The 25,430-nt window shown below is 41.0% G+C and overlaps 1 protein-coding gene across 1 annotated transcript in view; it reads right to left on the reverse strand.

The window, feature by feature from the left end:
- Positions 1 to 1,286: 1,286 nt before the first annotated feature.
- The window catches only part of pdhx (pyruvate dehydrogenase complex component X), a 292,521-nt gene continuing 268,377 nt past the window's right edge, over positions 1,287 to 25,430 (reverse strand). The window contains exons 10-11 of the mRNA XM_039744023.1: positions 14,562 to 14,626; positions 1,287 to 2,445 (exon numbers count right to left, since the gene is read on the reverse strand). Of these exons, the coding sequence (XP_039599957.1) occupies positions 2,181 to 2,445; positions 14,562 to 14,626 (330 nt within the window). The 3' untranslated portion in view covers positions 1,287 to 2,180. The remainder of the gene's footprint in view (positions 2,446 to 14,561; positions 14,627 to 25,430) is intronic.

The following is a 25,430-nucleotide window of genomic DNA, read 5'->3' on the forward strand; positions in this document are numbered from 1 at the left end:
TCATTCCAACAGATGGTGCATCACAAACATTTTAAGTAATGCACTTTGTTGCAACAAATGCTTGTGATGCACCATCTGTTGAAGTTGCAAATGCAATGCACTCTCTTATTACACGCATTACAAAATACATTCCAGTAGATGGTGCACTGCAAAAAATAGTGCCGAGTTCTACTTTGATTACTTAGATTTCAACCCATCTTAGGAGGGTAGCACAGCTAGTGTAGTAATAAAATGCATTGCATTTGTCCTTCCAGTAGAAGGTGCATCACAAGCACTTGTGGTAAGTCATTTTATTACTGCAAAGGTTTGTGATGCACCACCTGTTGGAACGACAAATGCAACGCACTTTATTACTACATGCATTACAAAACATATTCCAATAGATGGAACACTGCAAACGTTAACGCCAAGGTCTATGTGGACTACTTGGATTTCAACCTGCCCTAGACAGGAAGCACAGCTAGTTTGTAGTAATAAAATGTATTGCATTTGTCATTCCAATAGATGATGGTGCATCACAAACATTTGTATGAATAAAATACATTGCATGTATCATTCCAACAGATGGCGCAATTCCAAATATTAACACTGCTTTTATGAATGACATACCAAATGGCATAAAATGGAGACATATGCATTGCAATTGTCATTCCAAGAGATGGCGCATCACAAACATTTGCCATTCCAACAGGTGGCACATCACAAACATTAACACTGCTCTTATGAATCCCATACCATGTGGCGTATAACAAGAGACACACGCATTGCATTTGTCATTCAAACCGATGGTGCATCACAAACATTTGTATAAATAAAATATATTCCATGAGTCATTTCAACAGATGGTGCAACACAAACATTAACACTGCTTTTAAGAATGCCATGTCAAATGGCATATAATGGAGACATATTCATTGCAATTGTCATTCCAACAGATGGCACATACCAAACATTTGTCATTCCAACAGGTGGCACATCACAAACATTAACACTGCTCTTATGAATCCCATGCCATATGGCTTATAACAAGAGACACATGTATTGCATTTCCCATTCCAACAGATGGTGCATCACAAACATTTGTGGTTATGCATTTTATTCCTACAACTGTTTGTGGTGCGCCATCTGCTGGAATAACACATGCAATGCACTTTATTACCAAATGTGTTCTTAAAATACATTTCAATAAATGGTGCACTGCAAATGTAAACTCCGAGGTCGACGTTGACAACGCACAGCTCGTTTCACATAAACCAACAAGAATACCAACACTGGGAAGCGTGTAATACACAACATTTTCTTTATTTATTTTTACCAACCCACAAGAGATTTAGTTTTTCCAAAACATGTAACTTTTTTTCAAATAAATACAACCTTTGCTTTGATCATTTTTACAACAAAGAAATTTTCTGTGCCAAGTTTATAGATGCGTATAGGCAATGGGCATTTATGGGGGTGATCGTATGCCTCATATTCCCTTTGCACCTTTGTCTGCGTGTGCCGCTATTGGCCAATATTGCGACCCTTAAGAACGATATGCACGACTGAAGATGGAGAATATGGCGACATCTGTAAAGCCCTTAGTCAGAAGCTGAAGGTGTGAGTAGCACAGAAAAGCATAACTGGCTTGACAGCTAAACTGCAGCTCAGTCACTGTCACCGTACTGTCACCGTTGATATGTGACTCGTGTGACAGGACGACTTGAATGCTTTTCTGATCTCGGAAGTTGTACACCGTAATCAAAGGGTGGGACGGGGGGGACGGACAGTGGAGTGGATAATTCCTTACTGTGTAAACCACATGCTTTGTAGTTAAATAGCAGGGATATCTGGCACAGACGGTAAAAACTGGGAAATAACGGAATTCTTAATGAAATTATATTTCGCTTCACAACTGGGAATATTTCACTTCTAATTGTCGACTGGGTGTTTCCAAAATGGCAATAATGCTTAAATTCTTTGAAACGAAGCACAACAAACTGCAGCGTTAAACGCTGGGCTTGACAACCGGGCATCATGTGGACGAAACATGGCACGTGGGAATTTAAAATCATTATAGCTTAAACGTAAATCGGTCGCTGGCTGTAGATCTGACAATGGACTCCCATAAAAGAGAAGACACTTCCCGGTCCTTGCTGTAACAAACTCTCCCCGACAGACATGACGAGCACAACGTCTTTTCACGCCAGGGCCATGCGTTGGGGATTTTCCAGGTTGGCTTTAAATTTGATCAAAAATTGCGAGGCTAGCTGGTCATCTACTAATCGGCCGTCACTTGACAGGGTCACCGTCATCAGCTGCTGCCGCCGGAGGGTCAGGCTGCCATCGGGCTCTTGGACGGGGGTGACTTCGGGCCGTGACATCCCGACGGCCAGGATGCAAGCTTGTGGAGGGTTAATAACCGCAGAAAAGCCGCTGATCCCGAACATCCCCAAATTCGAGATGCTGAAAAAGATGAAGAAAAACAAACACGATTAGCAACGGAGAAGAGCGTGCGCTGCTTTCTTTGTAAAAAGATGAATCTGACTACAAAGTGCTGTAAGGACAAAATATCAAAAATACGAAACTCTGAGTCACTAAGTCTGAAAAGCAAACAAGGCCATCGTCCAAATAAATAGAATGTAACTCTCCAGGGGCCTCACGTATAACGCCGTGCGTAGAACTCGCACTATAACATGGCGTAAGCACAAGAGCCGAAATGTGCTAACGCACAGACAAATCCAGATGCAGGAATCTGTGCGTACTCCAACTTCCACGCTCTTCCGCTACATAAATCCCGATCAGTGTGAAAAGTAACGCTCGTGCACGCGCATTTTGTAACTCCTCCCAGAATTACGCCTCTTTGAATATTCAAATCAATATAAATCGCCCTTAAGCTCAGCCTTCTGTGAAAAGACAGTGGGAAAAGCACGGGGGAAAATATAAGAATTTCAGCGAATACCAAGTGGAGGCAAAGGAAAAACAGACTATTTGTTCAAATAAACCGTGGAATAATCAACAAAAGGAAGTTGATCGAGTGACATAGCGTGTTGGAGAAACTTGAAAGCTCACATCCACAAAATCGCACGGTGCCGGAAATAAAAAAGAAGTCGCATATCAAAGTTGCCGTGGAAAGGCGAGTCGTACCCACCGTCTGAGTGTCACATGACAGCTTATTAGGGTACAGAGAAAAAAAAAGGAACACAGTGGCGATCTTCAATCTTGACATTTCCACTTTAATCACGTAGTTTATTTTGTCATTAAAGTAGAACATCATAAACTTCATCTTAAAATCGTTTAATTAACCAGTTTCTCAAAATTACATCGTAATTAAAGTAGCACGTTAAATGCTTTGTTTTGTATTTGATCTTCTACTCGTATGTGATCTATGTGTGTGAATCACTACTTGCTTCTTAAACCGGCTCTCTTCCTCCAACTGGACACAGAGTCCATGACATTAGTGATATTACAGCTCTCTGAATAACTAAAATACTTAGATGTATACGTGATGTCATTTTCATGATGATAGGAGTTAAAGCACGTTATTAAACATGTGTTTCACTTCGATGAAATAATTTATTGCAGCAGTACTCAGGGGTGGCTCTAGACTTGTGGTGGCACTGAGCAGAAGAAGAATCGGTGGCTCCTTCGCCCGCTCATCAGTAAGGTATCTTATGCATGGTGGATGGCCTCGTCCGTTGCAGACACTGCATAGCCGCCTCGTGCTCATGACACCAGTATTTAACTTTTGCCGGAATTTGTCGCTGTGTTTTTAGCTGTGTTGTTATTTTCTCTTTCTGTTTTATATTCAATATATATTGGGTGGCGCCCAAGAGTCCTTGCTTTTCTTTCCCCAAGTAACCGATCGCCACACAATCAGCTCTGTAATAGAAGTTAAGCCATCTGTAAGCTTAGCGCCGATTCTTCAAAACGTTTAAAGAACATTGAAAGTTAAAGTTTTATGTGTATAATTTAACAAACATATTTTGCTGCATTTCACCTTAAAAATGATATCGTCATCATATGTAAATACGCGCTTTATAAAGTGGCCCAGGTTGTGAGATATTATAAATGTAGTGCAAGTTTACAGTGAGGTGATTGTACTTATAAGTCCTCACAGTTCTACAAGGAGCAATTGATTGAGTGCATTTAAAGTTCTTGGGATGAACCGCGAGGTCCGTACAGGAAAGGCTTTAAAACGTTTTGCAGTGGCTGAGACAGCGTGTCCTTAAAGCTGTATCCCAATAATTCTCTTTCCGATCAGCTGCTGCTGTGATTCACACTCAGATACAGTGATAGAAATACTCCGAGTGCTGCAGTGAGAGTAATATGGAAAAAGATGATCCGCTGTGGCAACTCCTAACGGGAGGAGCTGAAAGAAGAAGAAGAAGAAGAAGAAGAAGAAGAGGAAGGTGCAGTGAGAGTAACGACGCTAAAGCAGTTCTGGTATTTGGAATACTATGGCTGTTCCCTGGACCATTATATTGTTACAAGTTAATTACAATCAGATGCATTATACTAATAAACAATATGCGGTTAGTTTCAGTGTCTTTATAAAGCTGCGTCAGTTAAATAAAAGACTAACCACACAGGAACAGTACCATTGCTTTGACGCTGGGTGCCGCCAGTCTGCAAAACCGAGCGCAGAACTTGCGTACGACAAGGTATGAGGTACCGTGGAAAAGTGTGTGGCTTTACGCCAAGTGTAGGTTTTATACATCGCGATTTGAAGGTGGAAAAGTTCTTACGCAACATTTCTGTGCGTACGCACCGGTTATACATGAGGCCCCATGTGATGTGTGGCGTTGCTGAATTTTATAAGAGTAGCTTCCACTTGTCACGCATGGCCGTTGAAGTCCTGAAGAAAGGTATGTAATGACCCGCCGAGACGAGAGGGGGCGCTACCGCTGACTTGGTCCTGTTTCTCTACTTCCCTCACAGCTCCGAGAGACCGCCCTATAAGGGCACTTAGCCCCACCCCTTCTGGGAGTTTCACCATAAAAGACGCGCAGCCTTAAAGACAGGCGTCTTTTGCTGGAAGACCTGAATAAGCCACACAGTGGAGCAGGAGATTAAAACACGAAAGAAGGAAGAACCCGGGACCAATTAGCAGCGTATTTGTGCGTTTTTTTTCTTTTCTTGTATTTTTTATTTTCATTTGGTCTTGTGACGAATAAAAGGGATGGCCCTGGTTGGCGTCCCAAACATTCTGACGGATTTCCGGTCTGTCCTTCCACCGCCCGACCACACACACTGGAACAGGGGATTGGGGTGTGTGTGTGTGTGCGTGTGTTTGGCTTGGATGGGGAATTTAGTTAAGAATGAATTGTACGAGTGTAAATTAAAAAGTAAAGGCAATTCAAAAATGACAATCGATTGAAGTGGACACCATACGACACGTTGGCAGTGGCTTATGGGTCGTTTGAATAGACGCAGTCGAGTTGAAGCTGTGCCTCTAGTGCTGTTCTGAGCTTCACTGTGTAATGTTTCCCTGGTTTTAAACAGGAAAAATGACATTGGCCTCTATGATACTAGCCGGGGTTTTTAACAGGATTTCTCCCTCTAGTGAACATTTCTGGAACTGTTCAGGACTTTTGAATCTTTAGATTTGTAACAACAGTACACCATTACGCGAAACACACACTTTATATAACATTTAGTTTGAAGCATCTATAAATCATGACAAAATAAGCTCATTAACACGTTAAATCAGATGTGGCCAGTCGAAGACAGAGGAGACAAAAACAAAAATAACAGCATTATAAACTTCTGAGGGTCCGCAGCTGGATACAAAGATCAGATGAATGGGCCCACTGGCCACCAATCTGCTTTGTCAAATACGCAAACTTACAGTAAGCACAATGTGGTGTTTGTTAAAGAGCCATACTTGCTGGCTAGAGACCTGAAGTGCATCTAAAAGCGTAGCACCTGGAAACAAATCAAAGGATACTCAGCGGCGGGCTTCTGTATTCAAGGATGGAGGTCTTCATCATACCTGATGGGGTGACTGGGCCGCAAAATGAAAGACTGATTGAGTAGAGCTTCCTTCAGGTCACAGGGCCACAATATCAAAATGAAGACCACATACAGGCATGGAAAAAATGGACTGGGAGCCCTCCACGAAAAAAGAAAACCCCCACAATTATCTTAACCTGAAACTGACAAAAGTAATTTGCGCACATCATTGTTTATTCCGAATTCTTTTGAGTTTTCAGTCAACTGAATATTTCTAATAAAGAACATAAATGAAAATGGCAATGGACAACAATGACAGGACCCTTCACCTCATATCTGGTTGCACAATCTTATTACACACACACATATGCACTGTGAGTGGAAAAAAAACACACCAAAATGTTTTTCATCACATCTTCAATAATAGTCGGCTGATTTACTTAATGTTTGATACAAAGTGTATGTAATATGTTTTCCAACAACAGTTGTATTAATTACTCACAAGTTTATACAATGTTCCAAATTTTATCAAAATCAGCCGACTATTGTTGAAGATGTGATGAAAAACATTTTGGTGTGTTTTTTTTCCACTCACAGTGTATATATATATATACACACACAGTTGTGCTTGAAAGTTTGTGAACCCTTTAGAATTTTCTATATTTCTGTATAAATATGACCTAAAACATCATCAGATTGTCACTCAAGTCCTAAAAGTAGATAAAGAGAAACCAGTTAAACAAATGAGACCAAAATATTATACTTGGTCATTTATTTATTAAGGAAAATGATTGAATATTACATATTTGTGAGTGGCAGAAGTATGTGAACCTTTGCTTTCAGTATCTGCTGTGACCCCCCAATAACTCAACTAAACATTTCCGGTAACTTCTGATCATTCCTGCACACCGGCTTAGAGGAATTTGAGCCCATTCCTCCGTACAGAACAGCTTCAACTCTGGGATGTTGGTGGGTTTCCTCACATGAACTGCTCACTTCAGGTCCTTCCACAACATTTTGACTGGATTAAGGTCAGGACTTTGACTTGGCCATTCCAGAACATTCACTTTATTCTTCTTTAACCATTCTTTGGTAGAACGACTTGTGTGCTTAGGGTCGTTGTCTTGCTGCGTGACCCACCTTCTCTTGAGACTCAGTTCATGGACAGATGTCCTGACATTTTCCTTTATAATTCTCTGATATCATTCAGAATTCATTGTTCCATTAATGAAGGCAAGCCGTCCTGGCCCAGATGCAGCAAAACAGGCCCAAACCCTGATACTACCACCACCATGTTTCACAGATGGGATGAGGTTCTTCTGCTGGAATGCAGTGTTTTCCTTTCTCCAAACAGAACGCTTTTCATTTAAACCAGAAAGTTCTATTTTGGTCTCATCCGTCCACAAAACATTCTTCCAATAGCCTTCTGGTTTGTCCACGTGATCTTCAGCAAACTGCAGACGAGCAGCAATGTTTTTTTGGAGAGCAGTGGCTTTCTCCTTGCAACTCTGCCATGCACACCATTGCTGTTCAGTGTTCTCCTGATGGTGGACTCATGAACATGAACATCAGCCGATGTGAGAGAGGCCTTCAGTTGGGGTCCTTTGTGACCTCGCCGACTATTACACGTGTGCCTCGCTCTTGGAGTGATCTTTGTTGGTCGACCACTCCTGGGGAGGGTCATGATGGTCTTGAATTTCCTCCATTTGTACACTTGTATCTGTCTGACTGTGGATTGGTGGAGTCCAAACTCTTTAGAGATGGTTTGGTAACCTTTTCCAGCCTGATGAGCAGCAACAACTCTTTTTGTGAGGTCCTCAGTAATCTCCTTTGTTGGTGCCATGATACACTTCCACAAACACGTGTTGTGAAGAGCAGACTTTGATAGATCCTGGTCTTTAAATCACACAGGGTGCCCACTCACACCTGATTGGCATCCCATTGACTCGAATTTCACCTTCAAACTAACTGATCATCCGTGAGGTTCACATACTTTTGCCACTCACAGACATGTAATATTCGATCATATTCCTTAATAAATAAATGACCAAGTGTAATATTTTTGTCTCATTTATTTAACTGGTTTCTCTTTATCTACTTTTAGGACTTGAGTGACAATCTGGTGATGTTTTAGGTCATATTTATAAAGAAATATAGAAAATTCTAAAGGGTTCACAAACTTTCAAGCACAACTGTATACACACACACACACATATATAGGGTACTATGAGTGATTGAGATCAAATCTTTTTTGTGTTTAAATCTACAGCTTTTTGATCTCTGCGTTTGACTTCCAGTATTGATTAGCATTTCGGAGAGTGATGATTGAAAGGTTGACATCCTCAAATTTCCTGACCGTGTCCCATCTCATCGTCTTTCCTCGTTAAAAACAGCTTTTTGCCTTATCTTTGAGTCAGAACAGGTTTAAAGTTTTAAGGTTTTTTTGGGTTTGTAGGCTGTGTTTGCTTGCAAAACACAATCCATGCAAACAAATTACAATGTGATAGATAGATAGATAGATAGATAGATAGATAGATAGATAGATAGATATGAAAGGCACTATATAATAGATAGATAGATAGATAGATAGATAGATAGATAGATAGATAGATAGATAGATAGAAAGGCACTATATAATAGATAGATAGATAGATAGATAGATAGGCACTATATAATAGATAGATAGATAGATAGATAGATAGATAGATAGATAGATAGATAGATACTTTATTAATTCCAAGGGGAAATTCCCAACGCTCTTCTAATGCATTATAAATTAACATGAAAGTCATTGAAAACAATCGATAATTTGGCTGATGGTTTTAATTGTGACACCATAAAACTGTGGCCAGTTGACGTAATTTGTGCTACATTTAAATGCAGTTAGCACAATAGATTGCGTTTAATTATGGCATGAATAATTGTCCATAAATAACAACATACATTTAATTAGTGTCTTAAACGAACATCCCCGTATTTTACAAGCGTACCAGTTTTCAGTATGGCGGTCTACAGGTTAACACACCTTCAAGATAAACAACAACATTGATACTTCACTGAGCACCCGAGGTTCTACAGTTTATTTCTCTCCAATTTAAAATGTCAGCATTTAAGAGCCACTGCCCTTTTGTCGGGCCCTTGTAGGCCGAGAATTTTGGATTCTGGGTAAGGCTGATATTGGCAGGCAGGCCTCAGAGGAATGCATAGGCCCATTTCTGAAGGCTCCTGCACCTGTTTTGGTAGAGAAGGCAAGGCATCTCATAAAATCAATCAGAGCTGAAACTCCACAAATGAACACATTAAGGTAAGATGAGCTAAAAATGGAAAATCAAAGTTCAACTTTTTTTGCCATTGAGTCAGCTGCATTCATATCTCTGAGAAAACAGAACTCTGAGCAAACCCCAAATCTTAAAATGGAAGTGTGCTGAGAACATATGAGATGAACACCTTGAATGTGGAGATATGGAGATCATATTTAATAACAAGCAGCCACTGAAAAACTGAAAGAGGCATGGCGTTAAGGAGACAACAAAATGTTTACTTATAAAAGAAAAGAAATAATTAATTATGCAAGAAGCGCTGAATTTCTAGAAAAGTTACAGCCTAATTTGATTCCCATCTGGTCATTTTGTCTAAAGCATGACTAATGGTGTGAGTGGTGCTGTAAGGTTGTTGCTAAAATAAACCACAAAATAAGTCACGAGAAAGAAAACATGCTGGAGGCACAAATCCAAAGGCATGTGAACAGGTAAGTAAAGGAGTACAATTTGGGGGGAATACCACAGACCACTGAGAAGCTCGTAGCTTTGGTCTGCCTGTCAAATACTTCACTGTCTCACATGTAGGTGGGAGCAGGCAGCACATATGGAATCATTACTATGGAATTCAGTTCTGGGGAAAAACTTAAACTCGTACATCACAAAAGAATGAAAGTGCTTTTGAACCCAATTCGGTTTATTCTTTTTCTGCATTATTGACTGAATGTTGAGTCAGAGTGTTAATAAAATGCGCTCTGGTTTCACTTCAAAGGCAATTTTTGAATTTTTATTATTTACAAAAAATCTCATATATAAAACACACGACTGAGATTTTAGCAAAAGAATATTGCAGGCCAACGTGTGCAAAAAGTGAAAATGTATTTTCCCCGTGGAGTGAACCAATTGTCTTCAAACACTTTTTAATGCCAATAACTGTGCCACTGGGGGGTTAATTTTTGAGTTGTCGTCTCCCACAGCCTCAAATTCAGACCCACAGGCAGGTGTCTCATCAAAAGTGGATGAAGTGTGTAGTTTAGCCAGAGAGGACCCGTCGTTTTCCTATCTTCTTTGGCTTCATTCTCCCTCCATCATGGGGCACCCGTCTTCACCAATCATCATCTGCCGTTCACACCACAGGCCTAAGCCCACACAATTGTGCATCTCCTCAGCACACACCAAGCCTTACTCTTAACACACTCTCTGTTTCTTCTGGCTGCCCTTTACGCGTCGCCTTCTTTGGCCAGGTGGCCATGTGTCACACCGAGGGAACAAGAGGAGGCATTGTGGTCAACGCTACTGGCACCTTTGCATTTTAGGTATTTTTTTATTTAAATTTTTTTTTTTTTTACAATATCTTCAGAAATAATCTGAAAAACACCAACTTTATATCTCTTTATTATAAAAAAAAATTCTTTGACGAGACAAGACTTTTTAGGAGAGAGATTTATTCAAGACCCGCGAGATAAGACTATTGCCAAGAGAGTCCCACCCTCCTCTCAACCATTTCTGGTTAATGGCCCATGCCCACGGTACTCTCACCTCTCATTGGTATGAATGCACTTCCTGCGCTATCAGTTCTTATACATTTTGATGTTTACCTCACTTTAAGTTCTCAATTAAAGAAGACGTATTATGTCCAAATCTTACTGAAGAATTTCATCCCGAATGGTTATAAACAGAAGAAATGAGTACACGGGCAATCCTGACAACGAGAAACGATGAAGTCAAACGAATTAATGAGAAAATTGTTGACTGGTTACACAGCAAATTGGTTAAATGAGTATCAATAGACTTTGCTGAAACAGTAGGTGGTAATGGTACGGAAGATGACAACATCAACTTACAATATCATGAAGAATATCTACAACCGTTAACACCGTCAGGTCTTCCACCGGGCAAGTTACTGCCAAGTCAGAAGTTTTTTCTTTTTAATTTTCAGTGTTCAGACCATAGTGCGTCAGGTCATGATGGGGAGCATGCATTGGTACAGGGCATTGCTGCACCCTCCACACGACAAAACAACTTAGGATCCAAGTTGGCAACCCCCCATCCAGACACACAGTCCAGTCCCCCCCTTTGGAAATGACCATCTATCTGCCACAGCCAGGTGTTACTTGGGTGTCCCCTTGGTCTGGGTCCAGCCACACGGGTCCTCAACAATGAGGATCCTGCTATCCAGATCACCCTCAGTGTGTGTGTATATATATTGATTTAAAGAGCTTCTGAAAAAAGGTGAATTTCCCCCTGGGGATCTATTATATAGTGCCTTTCACATATCTATCTATCCATCTATCTATCTATCATTTATAGTGCCTTTCATATCTATATATCTATCTATTATATAGTGCCTTTCACATCTGCCTATCTATCTATCCACAATATAGTGCCTTTCACTTCTATCTATCTATCCATCTATTATATAGTGCCTTTCACTTCTATCTATCTATCAATCTATTATATAGTGCCTTTCACTTCAATCTACCAATCATATAGTGCCTTTCTATCAATCTCTCTCTCTATCTAATAATGCCTTTCACATCTACCTACCTATCTATCATGGACTTCGTGAAATACAAGGAGATTTTAAATTTAAATCTGGCTGCCTCTGCCATAAACCTAAAACTGGGTAGTCATTGGATTTTCTGACAGGGCATTGATCCAAAATATGTGCACAAATCAACACAAAAACGGTTAATAGCACACAAAATCAAGCTTCTGTCATGGCTGTTTCATGGCCACACTGAAAACATTGTTGGATGAGCTGAAGACTGAGGAGAGGGCACGAGAGAGGACCCTCAGGCCCAGGGTGATGTGGAGGGCTTCTGTAAGGATGAATGGTCTCTGATCATCTGCTCTGTATCCCTCAACTTTATAATTTGCTGCAGGAGAAGACTTGGTGCTGTTTTACTGGCAAGTGGTGATTACAAAGTACAGTATACCCCAAAATTCGCAGGGGTTACGTTCCTAGAGTACCCGCGAATTGCGAAAAACCACGACTTTTGGATGTGGTTAAAAGATGCCTTTTAAACGCCTATTTTTATAGTTTAAACCCTAAATACAGTATGCCCCCAAAGCACTTCAGTTTCGTTGCAATCTCAGCTTAATACATTGCCTAAAACATTAGCTTAATGCGTTACCTAAAAACAGAATGTAAAGGTAAACCCGTATACTGTACAGTACTGTACTGCTATGTCTCCGCGGTGCTAGAATGTATATACCGATGTTACTGCTATACGTACTGTAATTCATGGAAGTGCGTTTTCTTTGGTATGTGCTGTCGTTTTCTTTGTTATAAGTAGAGTAAATACATAATAATTTCATTTAATTAAAATACAGTAAAATGTACGGGTAGTCGCCAATGATGAATGATATCGATGATAATGATGATGAAGTAGCTGTGCAGTACGATGCAGAGGATTTGAAACTCCTCGGGTGGCGCCTCTTCTTTAGGTGCTTCAGGAGTCATCGTATCTTTGGACGGGTCTTCTTCTGATGGGGTTTCATGCTGGCTTTTCTTTATAGTTTTCAGGAACATTGTGATGGGAAGTTGCTACATTGTCTCCTGTAGCAAACTGCTGGTAAAATTTCTGTGTTTTCTCATGGATGATGTTACCGTCCAAGGGGATGTTCTTCCTGCAGTCGGTGATCCACAGTGCCAAGGCAGATTCCATCCTGACGATATTTTTACTCCTTACGGTCGTTACCTTTTTGGCAGAAAACTACAGATATGGTACTCCAGATCGCTGCTTCATTCTTTTTTATGTAGCGTGCGGTGCTTTCATTAATGCCATCGTGGCGCACTACTGCAGCATAACTTTTTAGTTCCTGGAGCAAATCCAGTAGTTCAACCATCTCCTGGAGTGTTTTAAACTTCTTCTGGCACTTAGGCTCAGTGCCAGAAGACTTGGAAGGTGCAGGGCGATTCAGTGACATCGTGTGCATTTAAGAAGAACAAAATGAGAACAATAACAAACTGGAAAACACGAGGACACTCAGCTGGAGTCGCGTCACAGGGCAGCAATCAATCAGCAGCAAGGAGAAATGAATAACGCTCTTGGATTGGCTGCTTTCATCATCCCAAACCGCGTTTCCCTCAGCAGTTGTTTCCTGTTCTCTTTACAGCACAGTATTGCCACGAAAAAAGCCATAAAAAATTTGTGAAGAATATTTGCGCTTTCCCCTAACAATTAATAGTTAGGTTCTAAGGAAAAATCCGCAAACGACTGAGTCTGCGAACCCTGAACCGCATCTTTGCAGGGTGTATTACATTCAGGGTTGCCAAAAATTGGTTTTGTTGATAATAATTATCTCTTGATGAGGAATTCAAATATACTTCAGTTACAGGAAGGATTTTTCGCATTTTCTCCATGAGAAATTTAGGTAATTTGTTAAAATGTGTGTGCTTCTTTTATATATATATTTTTATATAATCCTTTTTACTCTTCTTTCCTAGGGGTGGGGATTATACCACACTGGATGGATGGGCATCCGGGCTAAGAGAAGGGGAGAATCCTTACCCCGATGGAAAGCCCCAGGCAGGTGGACAGGCGTCCTGACCGGTTCTACTTGTGGTTCCTTTCCTGGCCAGGATCAAAGGACAGGACAGGACAGGACAGGACAGGACTGTCTCTGGGGGCCGTTTAATAATCCCGGGATGTTAAAAGGCAGCAACCTTGGATATTGGTGCCCATCTGGAAACCAGCAGGGAGTGTTGTGTATTGTAATCCATTAATGCAGCCCTGCTGGGGTCTGGGAGTTCCTCAAGAGGGCGCTGCAGGGAGGTCCACTCCCTATGATTTGGGACTTCTGTACAACCAGAAAGTGCTTCCAACGGGTAAAGCCCTGGCACAGGAAGTATTCTCTGATCCTCAATTAAAATGAAACATTCTGCCATTCAGGCGACTCAGAAGTGAGTGGGAGGAAGGAAGGCAACACTCGACTGGAGGAGAGCAGTGCGGTGGAGAGGAGAGAGGAAGGAGAGACGACTCGTGTTTAGTGTTTGTGTGAAAAATGGTATCCATGTAATAAAGCACTCTTTGTTTGAACCCGGGACTGTATTGTGTGCTCGTATTTGGGGTTTGGGACTCACTGGCACACCCTAGCTTTCACAACAGTATATTTTATATTTTAAATTTTCATTTGGTTTCATAGTTTCCAGGCAATAATCCAATTCAAGACTCTCTGTAGCCTTCAACAAGATAACCTTAAAATAAATCCCACCTGTGCCCTTAACCCAGAGTGTCTGCCTGTAATAAATGCATTGTTATCATATCAGATAGTAAATTACATAAAATACGAACAATAAATTTATATTATTAGTTAGACTTTTGGGCAGACCTTTTCATCCAAGATTTCGGACGGCCATCTTACCAAAATGAGCCCCCTTGGTATTCTTCGGGCAACAGCTTTCCGTCTCGTGCTTTCTGAGCCAAAGCCTACAAAGAAATGAAGAAAGAGTGGCAGGTTAGACAATGAAGAAAAATAAATAAATAAATAAATAAATCTGACTAGTAATTAGCCATTAAACCCGCCAGCCTGAGTCTTTGACAGAGTAATTAATAACCAAGGTCGCCTGGTATTGCACACAATGGTCAAGGCGACTTTCTTTAAAAAACACACCTTAATGGCACTTCACAGAACACGAAGTTATCCACACATCTGCTTTCCAGCAAGATAAACCCAAGGTAAGTTTGAAGGCGAACGACACTTCACAAGCAAATCAGCAGGGGGGGCGGTCCATCAGAGGGGGTCCGAGTCAAAACCGGCCACATACACAATAAATCTTAACAAACGTGTTTGAACCGTGGAGGGGGAGAGCATAAAATGCCTTCAGAGACCCCTTCTCTTTGTTTTCCACATGTTGTTAGGCTGCAGCCTTGTCCTAAAATCGTTGAAATTCGTTTCTTCCCTCATCATGCAACCCTCCATACACCTGAATGACAAAATGAAAAAACGGTTTGAAGGAATTTTCACAAATGTATTCAAAACAAAACCTGAAATACCGGTGGTTCTTCATGTGGTGGGTGTGGCAACGTGCCATCAGCGCATGCATGCTGCCAACCTCAACCTGAAATTTCCCACCGGTACAAGAATTCAGATCCACTGCTATGACGCATCAAGTCTGGCTCAGGTTCGTCTCCACTGATCACCACTGAGATGTTGCTACGCCTTGTTTGGAGTCCACCTGTGGTCAGTTCAATAGGTACACACCTCAGTCTACAGAAGGTCCCAAAGGTCAGCAGTGATGAAGTCAGCAGAGCCTGAATGGTGTTGAGGCGCAGATATATGGAAAGCTACAGAAAAACGACTGCAGCATTGAAGGTTCCAGGAACACAGCGCCCTCCATAATTCTTAGATGGAAGATGTTTGACCTTCAACAATCTGCTCCTTCCTATATCTCAGAGTGCCTCTCACTTTAAACTCCAAATCGTAACCTTAGATCTTCAAATGAGGGTCTGCTTAGAACTCTAAGAGCTAAACTTAAAAGAAGTGGTGAGGAGGCCTTCTGCCGTTATGAGCCTAAAATCTGGAATAGCTGACCGATAGAAATTCACCAGGCTGATAAAAAACTGCTAAAAACACATTCCTTTAACATGGCTTTCTCATAACTTCATTTTATGGTAACCCTGATATTCTGTATTTGCTTTGAATTATCATTTTTATCATAGTTCCACAGGCCGTACAAACCCCTACTTTCTCTGCTGTTCTTTTTCCAGTTTTCTGTGGTGTCAATGTTCCTTTTAGGGGGGGGCTCAAAGGTATGAGGATATGCATAATTTACCACCAATGATGTTAACTGAAAGGGAATACAAACCGGATTCCAAAAAAGTTGGGACACTAAACAAATTGTGAATAAAAACTGAATGCAATGATGTGGAGATGGCAAATGTCAATATTTTATTTGTAATAGAACGTAGATGACAGATCAAACGTTTAATCCGAGTAAATGTATCATTTTAAAGGAAAAATATGTTGATTCAAAATTTCACGGTGTCAACAAATCCCAAAAAAGTTGGGACAAGTAGCAATAAGAGGCTGGAAAAAGTAAATTTGAGCATAACGAAGAGCTGGAAGACCAATAAACACTAATTAGGTCAATTGGCAACATGATTGGGTATAAAAAGAGCTTCTCAGAGTGGCAGTGTCTCTCAGAAGCCAAGATGGGTAGAGGATCACCAATTCCCACAATGTTGCGCAGAAAGATAGTGGAGCAATATCAGAAAGGTGTTACCCAGCGAAAAATTGCAAAGACTTTGCATCTATCATCATCAACTGTGCATAACATCATCCGAAGATTCAGAGAATCTGGAACAATCTCTGTGCGTAAGGGTCAAGGTCAGTAAAACCATACTGGATGGCCGTGATCTCCGGCCCTTAAACGACACTGCACCACAAACAGGAATGCTACTGTAAAGGAAATCACAGAATGGGCTCAGGAATACTTCCAGAAACCATTGTCAGTGAACACAATCCACCGTGCCATCCGCCGTTGCCAGCTGAAACTCTACAGTGCAAAGAAGAAGCCATTTCTAAGCAAGATCCACAAGCTCAGACAACCCAAGTTGTTATCAACGCTCAGTTCAGAAGCCTGCATCTCTGATGGTATGGGGTTGCATGAGTGCGTGTGGCATGGGCAGCTTGCATGTCTGGAAAGGCACCATCAATGCAGAAAAATATATTCAGGTTCTAGAACAACATATGCTCCCATCCAGACGTCCTCTATTTCAGGGAAGACCCTGCATTTTTCAACAAGATAATGCCAGACCACATTCTGCATCAATCACAACATCATGTCTGCGTAGGAGAAGGATCCGGGTACTGAAATGGCCAGTCTGCAGTCCAGATCTTTCACCTGTAGAGAACATTTGGCGCATCATAAAGAGGAAGGTGCGACAAAGAAGGCCAAAACGATTGAACAGTTAGAGGCCTGTATTAGACAAGAATGGGAGAGCATTCCTATTTCTAAACTTGAGAAACTGGTCTCCTCGGTCCCCAGACGTCTGTTGAGTGTTGTAAGAAGAAGGGGAGATGCCACACAGTGGTGAAAATGGCCTTGGCCCAACTTTTTTGGGATTTGTTGAAAATTCTGAATCAACATATTTTTCCCTTAAAATGATACATTTTCTCAGTTTAAACTTTTGTTCCGGGATTTATGTTCTATTCCGAATAAAATATTAGAAGTTGGCACCTCCACATCATTGCATTCAGTTTTTATTCACGATTTGTATAGTGTCCCAACTTTTTTGGAATCCGGTTTGTAGAACAATCCATAGTGAAGTTATGGAGGATAAAAGATAGTGTACAATTATGCAATAATACTGGTTAAGAACAATTATTAAAAATAACAGAAATACATATAGAATAGCATCTGATACAACTATTGTAACTCGTACAAAAGGATCAGACACCAAAGGGTGGTAGCTAGAAATGTTATGAGTGCCAAAGAACAGTGAAGTCCATTAAGATGCTATATAGATTTATAATCTAATCTGAGGCTACAGTACCCACTGCATGGGCTCAGTGATATTTAGTTACAACAACAACACTGACTATGTAAGACATAACAGGAGATCTCCACCTAAACCACTGGTGGGATACAATGATCACTACTTACTAACACCATGTTAAATGTAACTGTTTGTCCAAGTGTACTGTAACTTATCATTGTTAATATTTATTCACGCTGGTATAGTAGATAATTAGATTGGCACGACACCCCACATTTCCACAAATGTTCTTGAGGAACTGTCTACACTGTGAAGAGGGATCGAGTACCTTTTGCTTTGTGGATAAGACCTTCAAGTATTATTTTTGTCACAGATCCAGTGACAAAGGGTGGTTTGTAATAAGAATATAAGTTTAATGTCACTGTGCTCTGTACAAAAATTATTTTATAAATCCACTCACATGTACAGGAAAGGCCAAAGTTAGCACACAGGGGCTCTCAACATTTAGAATTTCTGGGCCAAGCATAGGACAAGATAGACAAAGACAGCTGGAGGAATGTATAGTCAGCACAAAATCGTCTTTCTTTGTTTGGAAATGGACTATTTGCCGACGTGGGGGCCTGCACGTGGAGGAACCAGTATAAAAGACTTGGACATCAGCAAATACTTTGAAGCCGATGGACGGATGGGTGATAACGTCATCCGTCCTGAAAATCCTTTTAGCACAGTGATGAAAATGACAAACTATACACAAAGTGATGTCATGGCTTCCTTGTCTGTTATGCCGTGTAAATCGTCATTAAAGAAAGCTAAGTTATTTTCTCTTATGCGATTTTTACCGCCGTATCACTATGGGATAAATTATATGTATATAGTTTCTGGTTACTTAAAACAGCACAATTACAAAAGCACTTATTCCAACTAGGAAGCTATCGCCCCCAAAAGGAACAGTCAATCTGCGCCATCACCAACTGATTAGGACACCATGCCAGTCCCTACATTGATGGACTGAAGGCCAGAGGTCCACATGACCAGCATCACCTAATTCTTCTGCATGAAGCCTGTGTAAAGATAGCCCGGCCACAGACAGACACGACACCAGATGTCCACAACACACGGCTTATTTACAATATTTACAGTTTATAGTGCGCAGTCCAGTCCCCACTAAACCACACAACTACTCAGTTCTTTCCTCTCTTTGGCCACCTCCACTCCTCTCTCGCAAGCTCCATCTTCCACCTCCCGACTCCAGCTCCCCGAATGGAGTGAGGCAGCCCCTTTTATAGCGCCCCGGATGTGCTCCAGGTACTCCGTGATGGTCTTCTGGCAGCACTTCCTGGTATGGCGGAAGTGCAGTCCTCCAAGGTTCAGGAACCATCCAGGCGCCCCCAGGTGGTGGCCATGGACTTTACAGGATTGAGCCCCAGATAGAAACGACGAGGGCTGCCCTCTTGTGCCCAGGGGAGATATTGCCCCTCTCCCGGTCTTTCCCTGCTCCAGGTGTCTCGGTGGGGCAAGGTCCCTGGTAGTCTGCTACACTTGAAAACCCTCAGAACTGACTGAGATCATTGATGTTAGGTAGAATGTCTAGTGGGGCTGGCTGGGTGGTCTTGTCGTCTAGGAACCCCTGCAGATTTTGTTTTTTTACTTTCTCGTATGCAAAGTAAAGGGAATGCATTGTAATCGTCCAAAGATTTAATGCCGAGATTTTGATGAATCGGATGACGTTTTAGACCTCCCCAAGTCTGAAAGTAAAATCTTTGGAATGATGTCTGTCTGTCTGTCTGTGTGTGTGTGTGTGTAAACACAATAAGTTGAGTATGCCTTCACTTTGGTCAACCAAATTTTACCATTAGATACGGGGGTCTTCCCAGACTGTCTTAAGACTGCTGTAGTTAAACCCCTGCTCAAGAAACATAATCTAATTATAATCATGTTAGCCCCATCTCTAACCTGCCTTTCTTAAATAAAGTTCTGGAGAAGGCAGTCATTATGCAGTTAAATGACCACCTCAATAAACCTGCTATTCTTGATAAATTTCAGTCGGGTTTTAGAACAAATCACAGCACAGAAACTGCACTTGTTAAAGTAGTAAATGACTTGCAGGTGAATGCAGACAGAGGCCATTTATCTGTTCTCATCCTATTAGATCTGAGTGCTGCATTTGACACCATTGATCACAATATTCTTAGAAATCACCTTAGTCAATGGGTGGGCCTCTCTGGCAGGGTCTTAAATTGGTTTGAATCCTACCTGACAGGGAGAAAATTCTTTGTGAGTTGTGGTAATCAAATCTCAAAGACACCTGATATCCGATATGGTGTTCCACAAGGCTCTATCCTGGTCCGCTGCTCTTCTCAATCTACATGCTGCCGTTAGGTCAGATTATCTCGAGGCACAACGTGAGCTACCACAGCTATGCTGATGACACACAGCTGTACTTATCAATAGCACCTGATGACCCTGATTCTCTTGATTCACTAACACAATGTCTGACTTGTATCTCAGAATGGATGAATAGTAACTTTCTCAAATTAAATAAAGAGAAAACTGCAATCTTAGTGATTAGCGATAAAGGATACAATGAGGCTATTAGAAATAAACTGGATACATTAGGATTAAAAGTCAAGACGGAGGTAAAAAGCTTAGGGGTAATTGTTGACTGTAATCTGAATTTTAAATCACATATTCATCAGACCACTAGGACAGCATTTTTTCACTTAAGAAACATAAGTAAAGTTAGACCTCTTATATCACTGAAAGATGCTGAGAAATTAGTTCACGCGTTTGTTTTCAGTCGACTAGATTATTGTAACGCACTCCTCTCAGGACCACCAAAAAAAGATATAAATCACTTGCAACGAGTGCAGAATGGAGCTGCTAGAATCCTAACTAGGAAAAGAAAATCCGAACACATTTCTCCAGTTTTGATGTCACTACACTGGTTACCTGTGTCATTCAGGATTGACTTTAAAATTCTGCTTATGGTTTATAAAGCCTTAAATAATCTGCTCCATCTTATATATCAGAATGTCTGACACCTTATATTCCAAATCGAAACCTCAGATCCTCAAATGAGTGTCTCCTTAGAATTCCAAAAGCTAAACTTAAAAGAAGTGGTGAGGCAGGCGGCCTTCTGCTGCTATGCACCTCAAATCTGGAATAGCCTGCCAATAGGAATTCGCCAGGCTGATACAGTAGAGCAGTTTAAAACACGGCTGAAAACACATCACTTTAACATGGCCTTCTGATAACTTCACCTTCATCTAATCCTGATACTCTGTATGTTCAGTTCTTCATAATAACTATTCATGGTGGCTCTAAAATCCGTACTGACCCCTACTCTCTCTTCTGTTTCTTTTTCCGGTTTCTTTGTGGACCTGCGCCACCTCCACCTACTCAAAGCTTCATGATGCACCAACAATGATGGATGGATTAAAAGGCAGAACTCTACATGACCATCATCATCAAGCCCTTCTGTGAGAGCCCTAAATCCAAAGAGGACTGTTTCATTTATGTTAGGTAGAATGTCCAGAGGGGACTGGTCAGGTGGTCTCATGGTCTGGAATCAATGCAGATTTTATTTTTTCTCCAGCCGTCTGGAGTTTTTTTGTTTTTTCTGTCCCCTCTGGCCATTGAACCTTACTCTTATTCGATGTTAATTAATGTTGACTTATTTTATTTTCTTATCGTGTCTTTTATTTTTCTATTCTTTATTATGTAAAGCACTTTGAGCTACTGTTTGTATGAAAATGTGCTATAGAAATAAATGTTGTTGTTGTTGTTGTTGAGGTAAACTGAGAGAAGGGTAGTAAAGTCACGTAGAGCTAAAAGCCTTCCTGAACAGATGAGTTTGGAGTTGTTTTTTAAAAGAGTTCATAGAGTCAGCTGATCTTATTAATTTCGGTAAGACTGTGATACAAGTGGCATTCACCTCAGATTTAGTATCACCTCTGCAACCTCACAAGCCTGTATGTGTACGGATCTCGCGCACGACATCACGTAGAAGCTAATACATTAACGTCACTTCAACTCAATTCTCTGCAAAGAAATTTCACAAATGTTAGTGTTGAACACTTGATTAATAAGAAATAATCTTCCATCCTCTCAAACTTATGCAGTTTTTAATTTCTGGAAAACATATGGGATTAAATCACTTAGAGATCTGCACCTCCCACCTACTTTTATTCCGGAAAAAATATTGATCACTTGTGAGGACTCAGACCGCATTTCTGTAAGATATAAAAACCATTTTACAGTCCCTCCCTTTCAATGATCCAAGAGTACAATGGGAAAAGGATCAACATCTCAGAAAAGGAGTGGAAGGCAGCCATGCAGAGAATTCACTTGAGCTCCAAATGTGCAAAGCATACAATTATTCAACTCAAAATTACATATCGAGCACATTTCTCTTATTTAAAATTGTCCAAAATGTTTCCAGGCTGAGAGCCAACCTGCGAACGTTGCAATCGAGCTCCAGCCTCACTGGGCCCCATGTTTTAGGCCTGCACCAAATTAGCATCATTTTGGAGTAGAATCTTTAAATGCCTTTCAGGCAGTCTTAGTGTCCCAATCCCTTCTAATCCACTAACAGCTGTGATTGGTGGGCTCACCGAGGGGCTTCAAGTGGAGAAGGACAAACAAACTGTGATGGTCTTTACTACACTATTGGCATGCAGACTTGTCTCGCTCAACTTGAAGAATCCTAACTCACCTCTTTTAAGTCAGTGGGTAACTGATATTATAAACTATTTGAAATTGGAAAAATCTAATTCAGACTTAGAGGATCTGTGCAGACCTTTTTCAAAACTTGGCAGGAATAAAATTTTATAAAATTTTAGAATAAGCTTTAAAATTGAGGAAGCAGATTATCTCCCCTCTTTTTTATTAATGTATTAATTGATCTATCCATCCATCCATTATCCAACCCACTATATCCTAAGCACAGGGTCATGGGGTCTGCTGGAGCCAATCTCAGCCAACATAGGGCGCAAGGCAGGAAACAAACATTAACATATTTTTATTTTACTTCTGCTGGCCTAGCTCTCTTTCTCATGGGTGGGGGTTGATTTGTTTTGAACTTAGTTTTGTAGAATGTGACTCGTTTCAATGGAATGTTATTTGAGTTTAATAAAATACAAAATAAATAAATAATTCATAGTCACATAGGCACAGTGGGTAGTAAGGAAACCCGGGTTCGTTCTCCCAGTGTGGAGTTTGCACGTTCTCCCCGTATCTGTGCGGGTTTCCTCCAGGTGTTCCGGTTTCCTCGCACAGTCCAAAGACATGCAGGTTAAGTGAATTGGCGATTCTAAATTGTCCCTAGTGTGCGCTTGGTGTGTGTGTGTGAGTGTGCCCTGCGGTGGGCTGGCGCCCTGCCCGGGGTCTGTTCTTGCCTTGCGTCCTGTGTTGGCTGGGATTGGCTCCAGCAGACTCCCGTGACCCTGTGTGAGGATACAGCAGGTTGGACGATGGATGGATGGATAGTCATTTCATACCAATTGAGTATCATTCATATGTCGAAAGTTTTGTGTTTTTCAAGGCTTATGTTATAATGTTCAAATGTTTGTGTCGATTAATCTTTGCTGTACAGCAAGGTTTTTAATGTTTAAACACTGATTTTGTTGGACGTACCAATAAAATAAATATACCGTATATACTTGCGTTTAAGTTCTCTTGTGGATAAGTCGGGACTTGATATTACTGCATAATTTCCAGTATTTTATAATGTCAGTCGTATAAGTCAAATGCGGAAAACTCACTCTATTGGTCCAAGAGACTATGATATGCTAACGCCCACCTGATAATAATAATAATAATACATTTTATTTATATAGCGCCTTTCCCATGCTCAAGGCACTTACAGAATATTAGAAAGAGCGGCAGGGTATACAGCATATAGCATTGTACAAACCAAATAAATAAATAAAGAAGATTAAGACAGTAAATTCAGAGAAAGCCTAACAGACAACACAATTGATGGTCCAGCACACACACACACACACATACAGGTTACATGAGCATCTTGACAGAGAGGTAAACTGAGAGAAGGGTAATAAAGTCAAGTAGAGCTAAAAGCCTTCCTGAACAGATGAGTTTTGAGTTGTTTTTTAAAAGAATTCATGGAGTCAGCTGACCTGATTAATTTCGGTAGGTCATTCCAGAGTCTGGGCTATACAGCTGAAGGCCCTGTCACCCATGGAGTGTAGATTAGTGTGGGGCACAACAAGATTGCCAGAATCAGAGGACCTTAGTGGTCAGACAGGCACATAGTGATGGAGAAGGTCACTGATGTAGTTTGGCACGAGGTTATTTAAGGCTTTGTAGGTTATTAGTAGGATTTTATATTTGATTCTGTAAGACACAGGGAGCCAGTGAAGATGGAGCAGGATGGGTGTGATGTGCTCGCTGCTGCTGGTTCGAGTAAGGACTCTTGCAGCTGAGTTTTGAATAAGCTGGAGCTGTGATATAAGATTAGAAGGGCACCTGCCAGCAGCGAGTTACAATAATCTATGTGGGATGTGATAAAAGCATGGACAAGTTTCTCAGCATTAGAAAAGGAGAGGAAGGAGCGAACACAGGATATGTTACGGAGGTGAAAGTAAGAAAGTTTCTTAATGTGATTTATGTGGGTGGAATAAGAGAGGGAGGAATCAAAAATGACACCAAGATTCTTTGCAGTAGAGGCAGGTCTGATGAGATCACCACCAAGATGGACTGGGAAGGAGCTCATTTTATTAAGTTGCATTTTAGTCCCAATTTGCAGGAGTTCAGTTTTGTTGCAATTTAATTTTAAAGAGTTCTGCTCCATCCAGGTTTTAATTTCACTAAGGCAGGTTGTGAGCTGAGAAAGCTCTGATGAAGTTCCACTTTTAACATTGAAGTAGAGTTGAGTATCATCTGCATAAAAATGATAGCCCAGTCCATAGCTACGACTAATATGGCCAAGGGGAAGTATATAAATACAGAAGAGAAGAGGGCCGAGGACAGAGCCCTGAGGAACTCCTTGTGTGACTGGCCGAGGTGGATCTGCTGTTGCCAAGACTAACAAACTCTTGCCTATCAGTCAGATAGGACTTGAACCACTGGAGGGCAGTGCCAGAGATACCCAGCATGTTCTCCATTCTGGACAGTAGAATGTCATGTCTGACAGTGTCAAATGCTGCACTGAGGTCTAATAGAATTAATATGCTGGTTTGTCCAGAGTCTGCTGCCATAAGCAAATCATTGGTTACCCGTAGCAGAGCAGTTTCACAGCTGTGCTGTGCCCTGAAACCAGACTGAAAGGGGTCCATCAAGTTATTAGACATTAAGTAATTGGTGAGCTGGGAGGCTACAACACGCTCAAGAGCTTTTGACAGGAAAGGTAAGTAGGAAAAAGGCGGAAATTGTTAAGATTGTCAGCATCAAGACCAGACTTTTTAACATTGGGGTTACAGAAGCGATTTTAAAAGTGAGCGCACAGAGCCAGTGTCAAGGGATGAGTTTATTATTGTTGTAACAGTCGGGATTATGGCATGAAGGCAGGATTTAAGTAGTGTGCTGGAGATGGGGTCCAATACACAAGTAGTTGGCCTCATCTTACAAAGCAGATGTGACTGGTGAGAACTTAGAGAAGGAGCTGGATGGAGTGGGAAAACAGGGAGAGATATAAACAGATGATGTATTTATGTTAGTTGAATTATTTAGATCTTTAATTTTGTTACGGAAAAAGTGGAGGAAATCCTCACAGACTTCAGTAGAAGAGGTAGTTGGGCCAGATGCAGGTTCAGTAGTTTATTAACTACAGAAA

The sequence above is a fragment of the Polypterus senegalus genome, chromosome 1 (assembly GCF_016835505.1).
Source record: "Polypterus senegalus isolate Bchr_013 chromosome 1, ASM1683550v1, whole genome shotgun sequence".
Lineage (NCBI taxonomy): Eukaryota > Metazoa > Chordata > Cladistia > Polypteriformes > Polypteridae > Polypterus > Polypterus senegalus.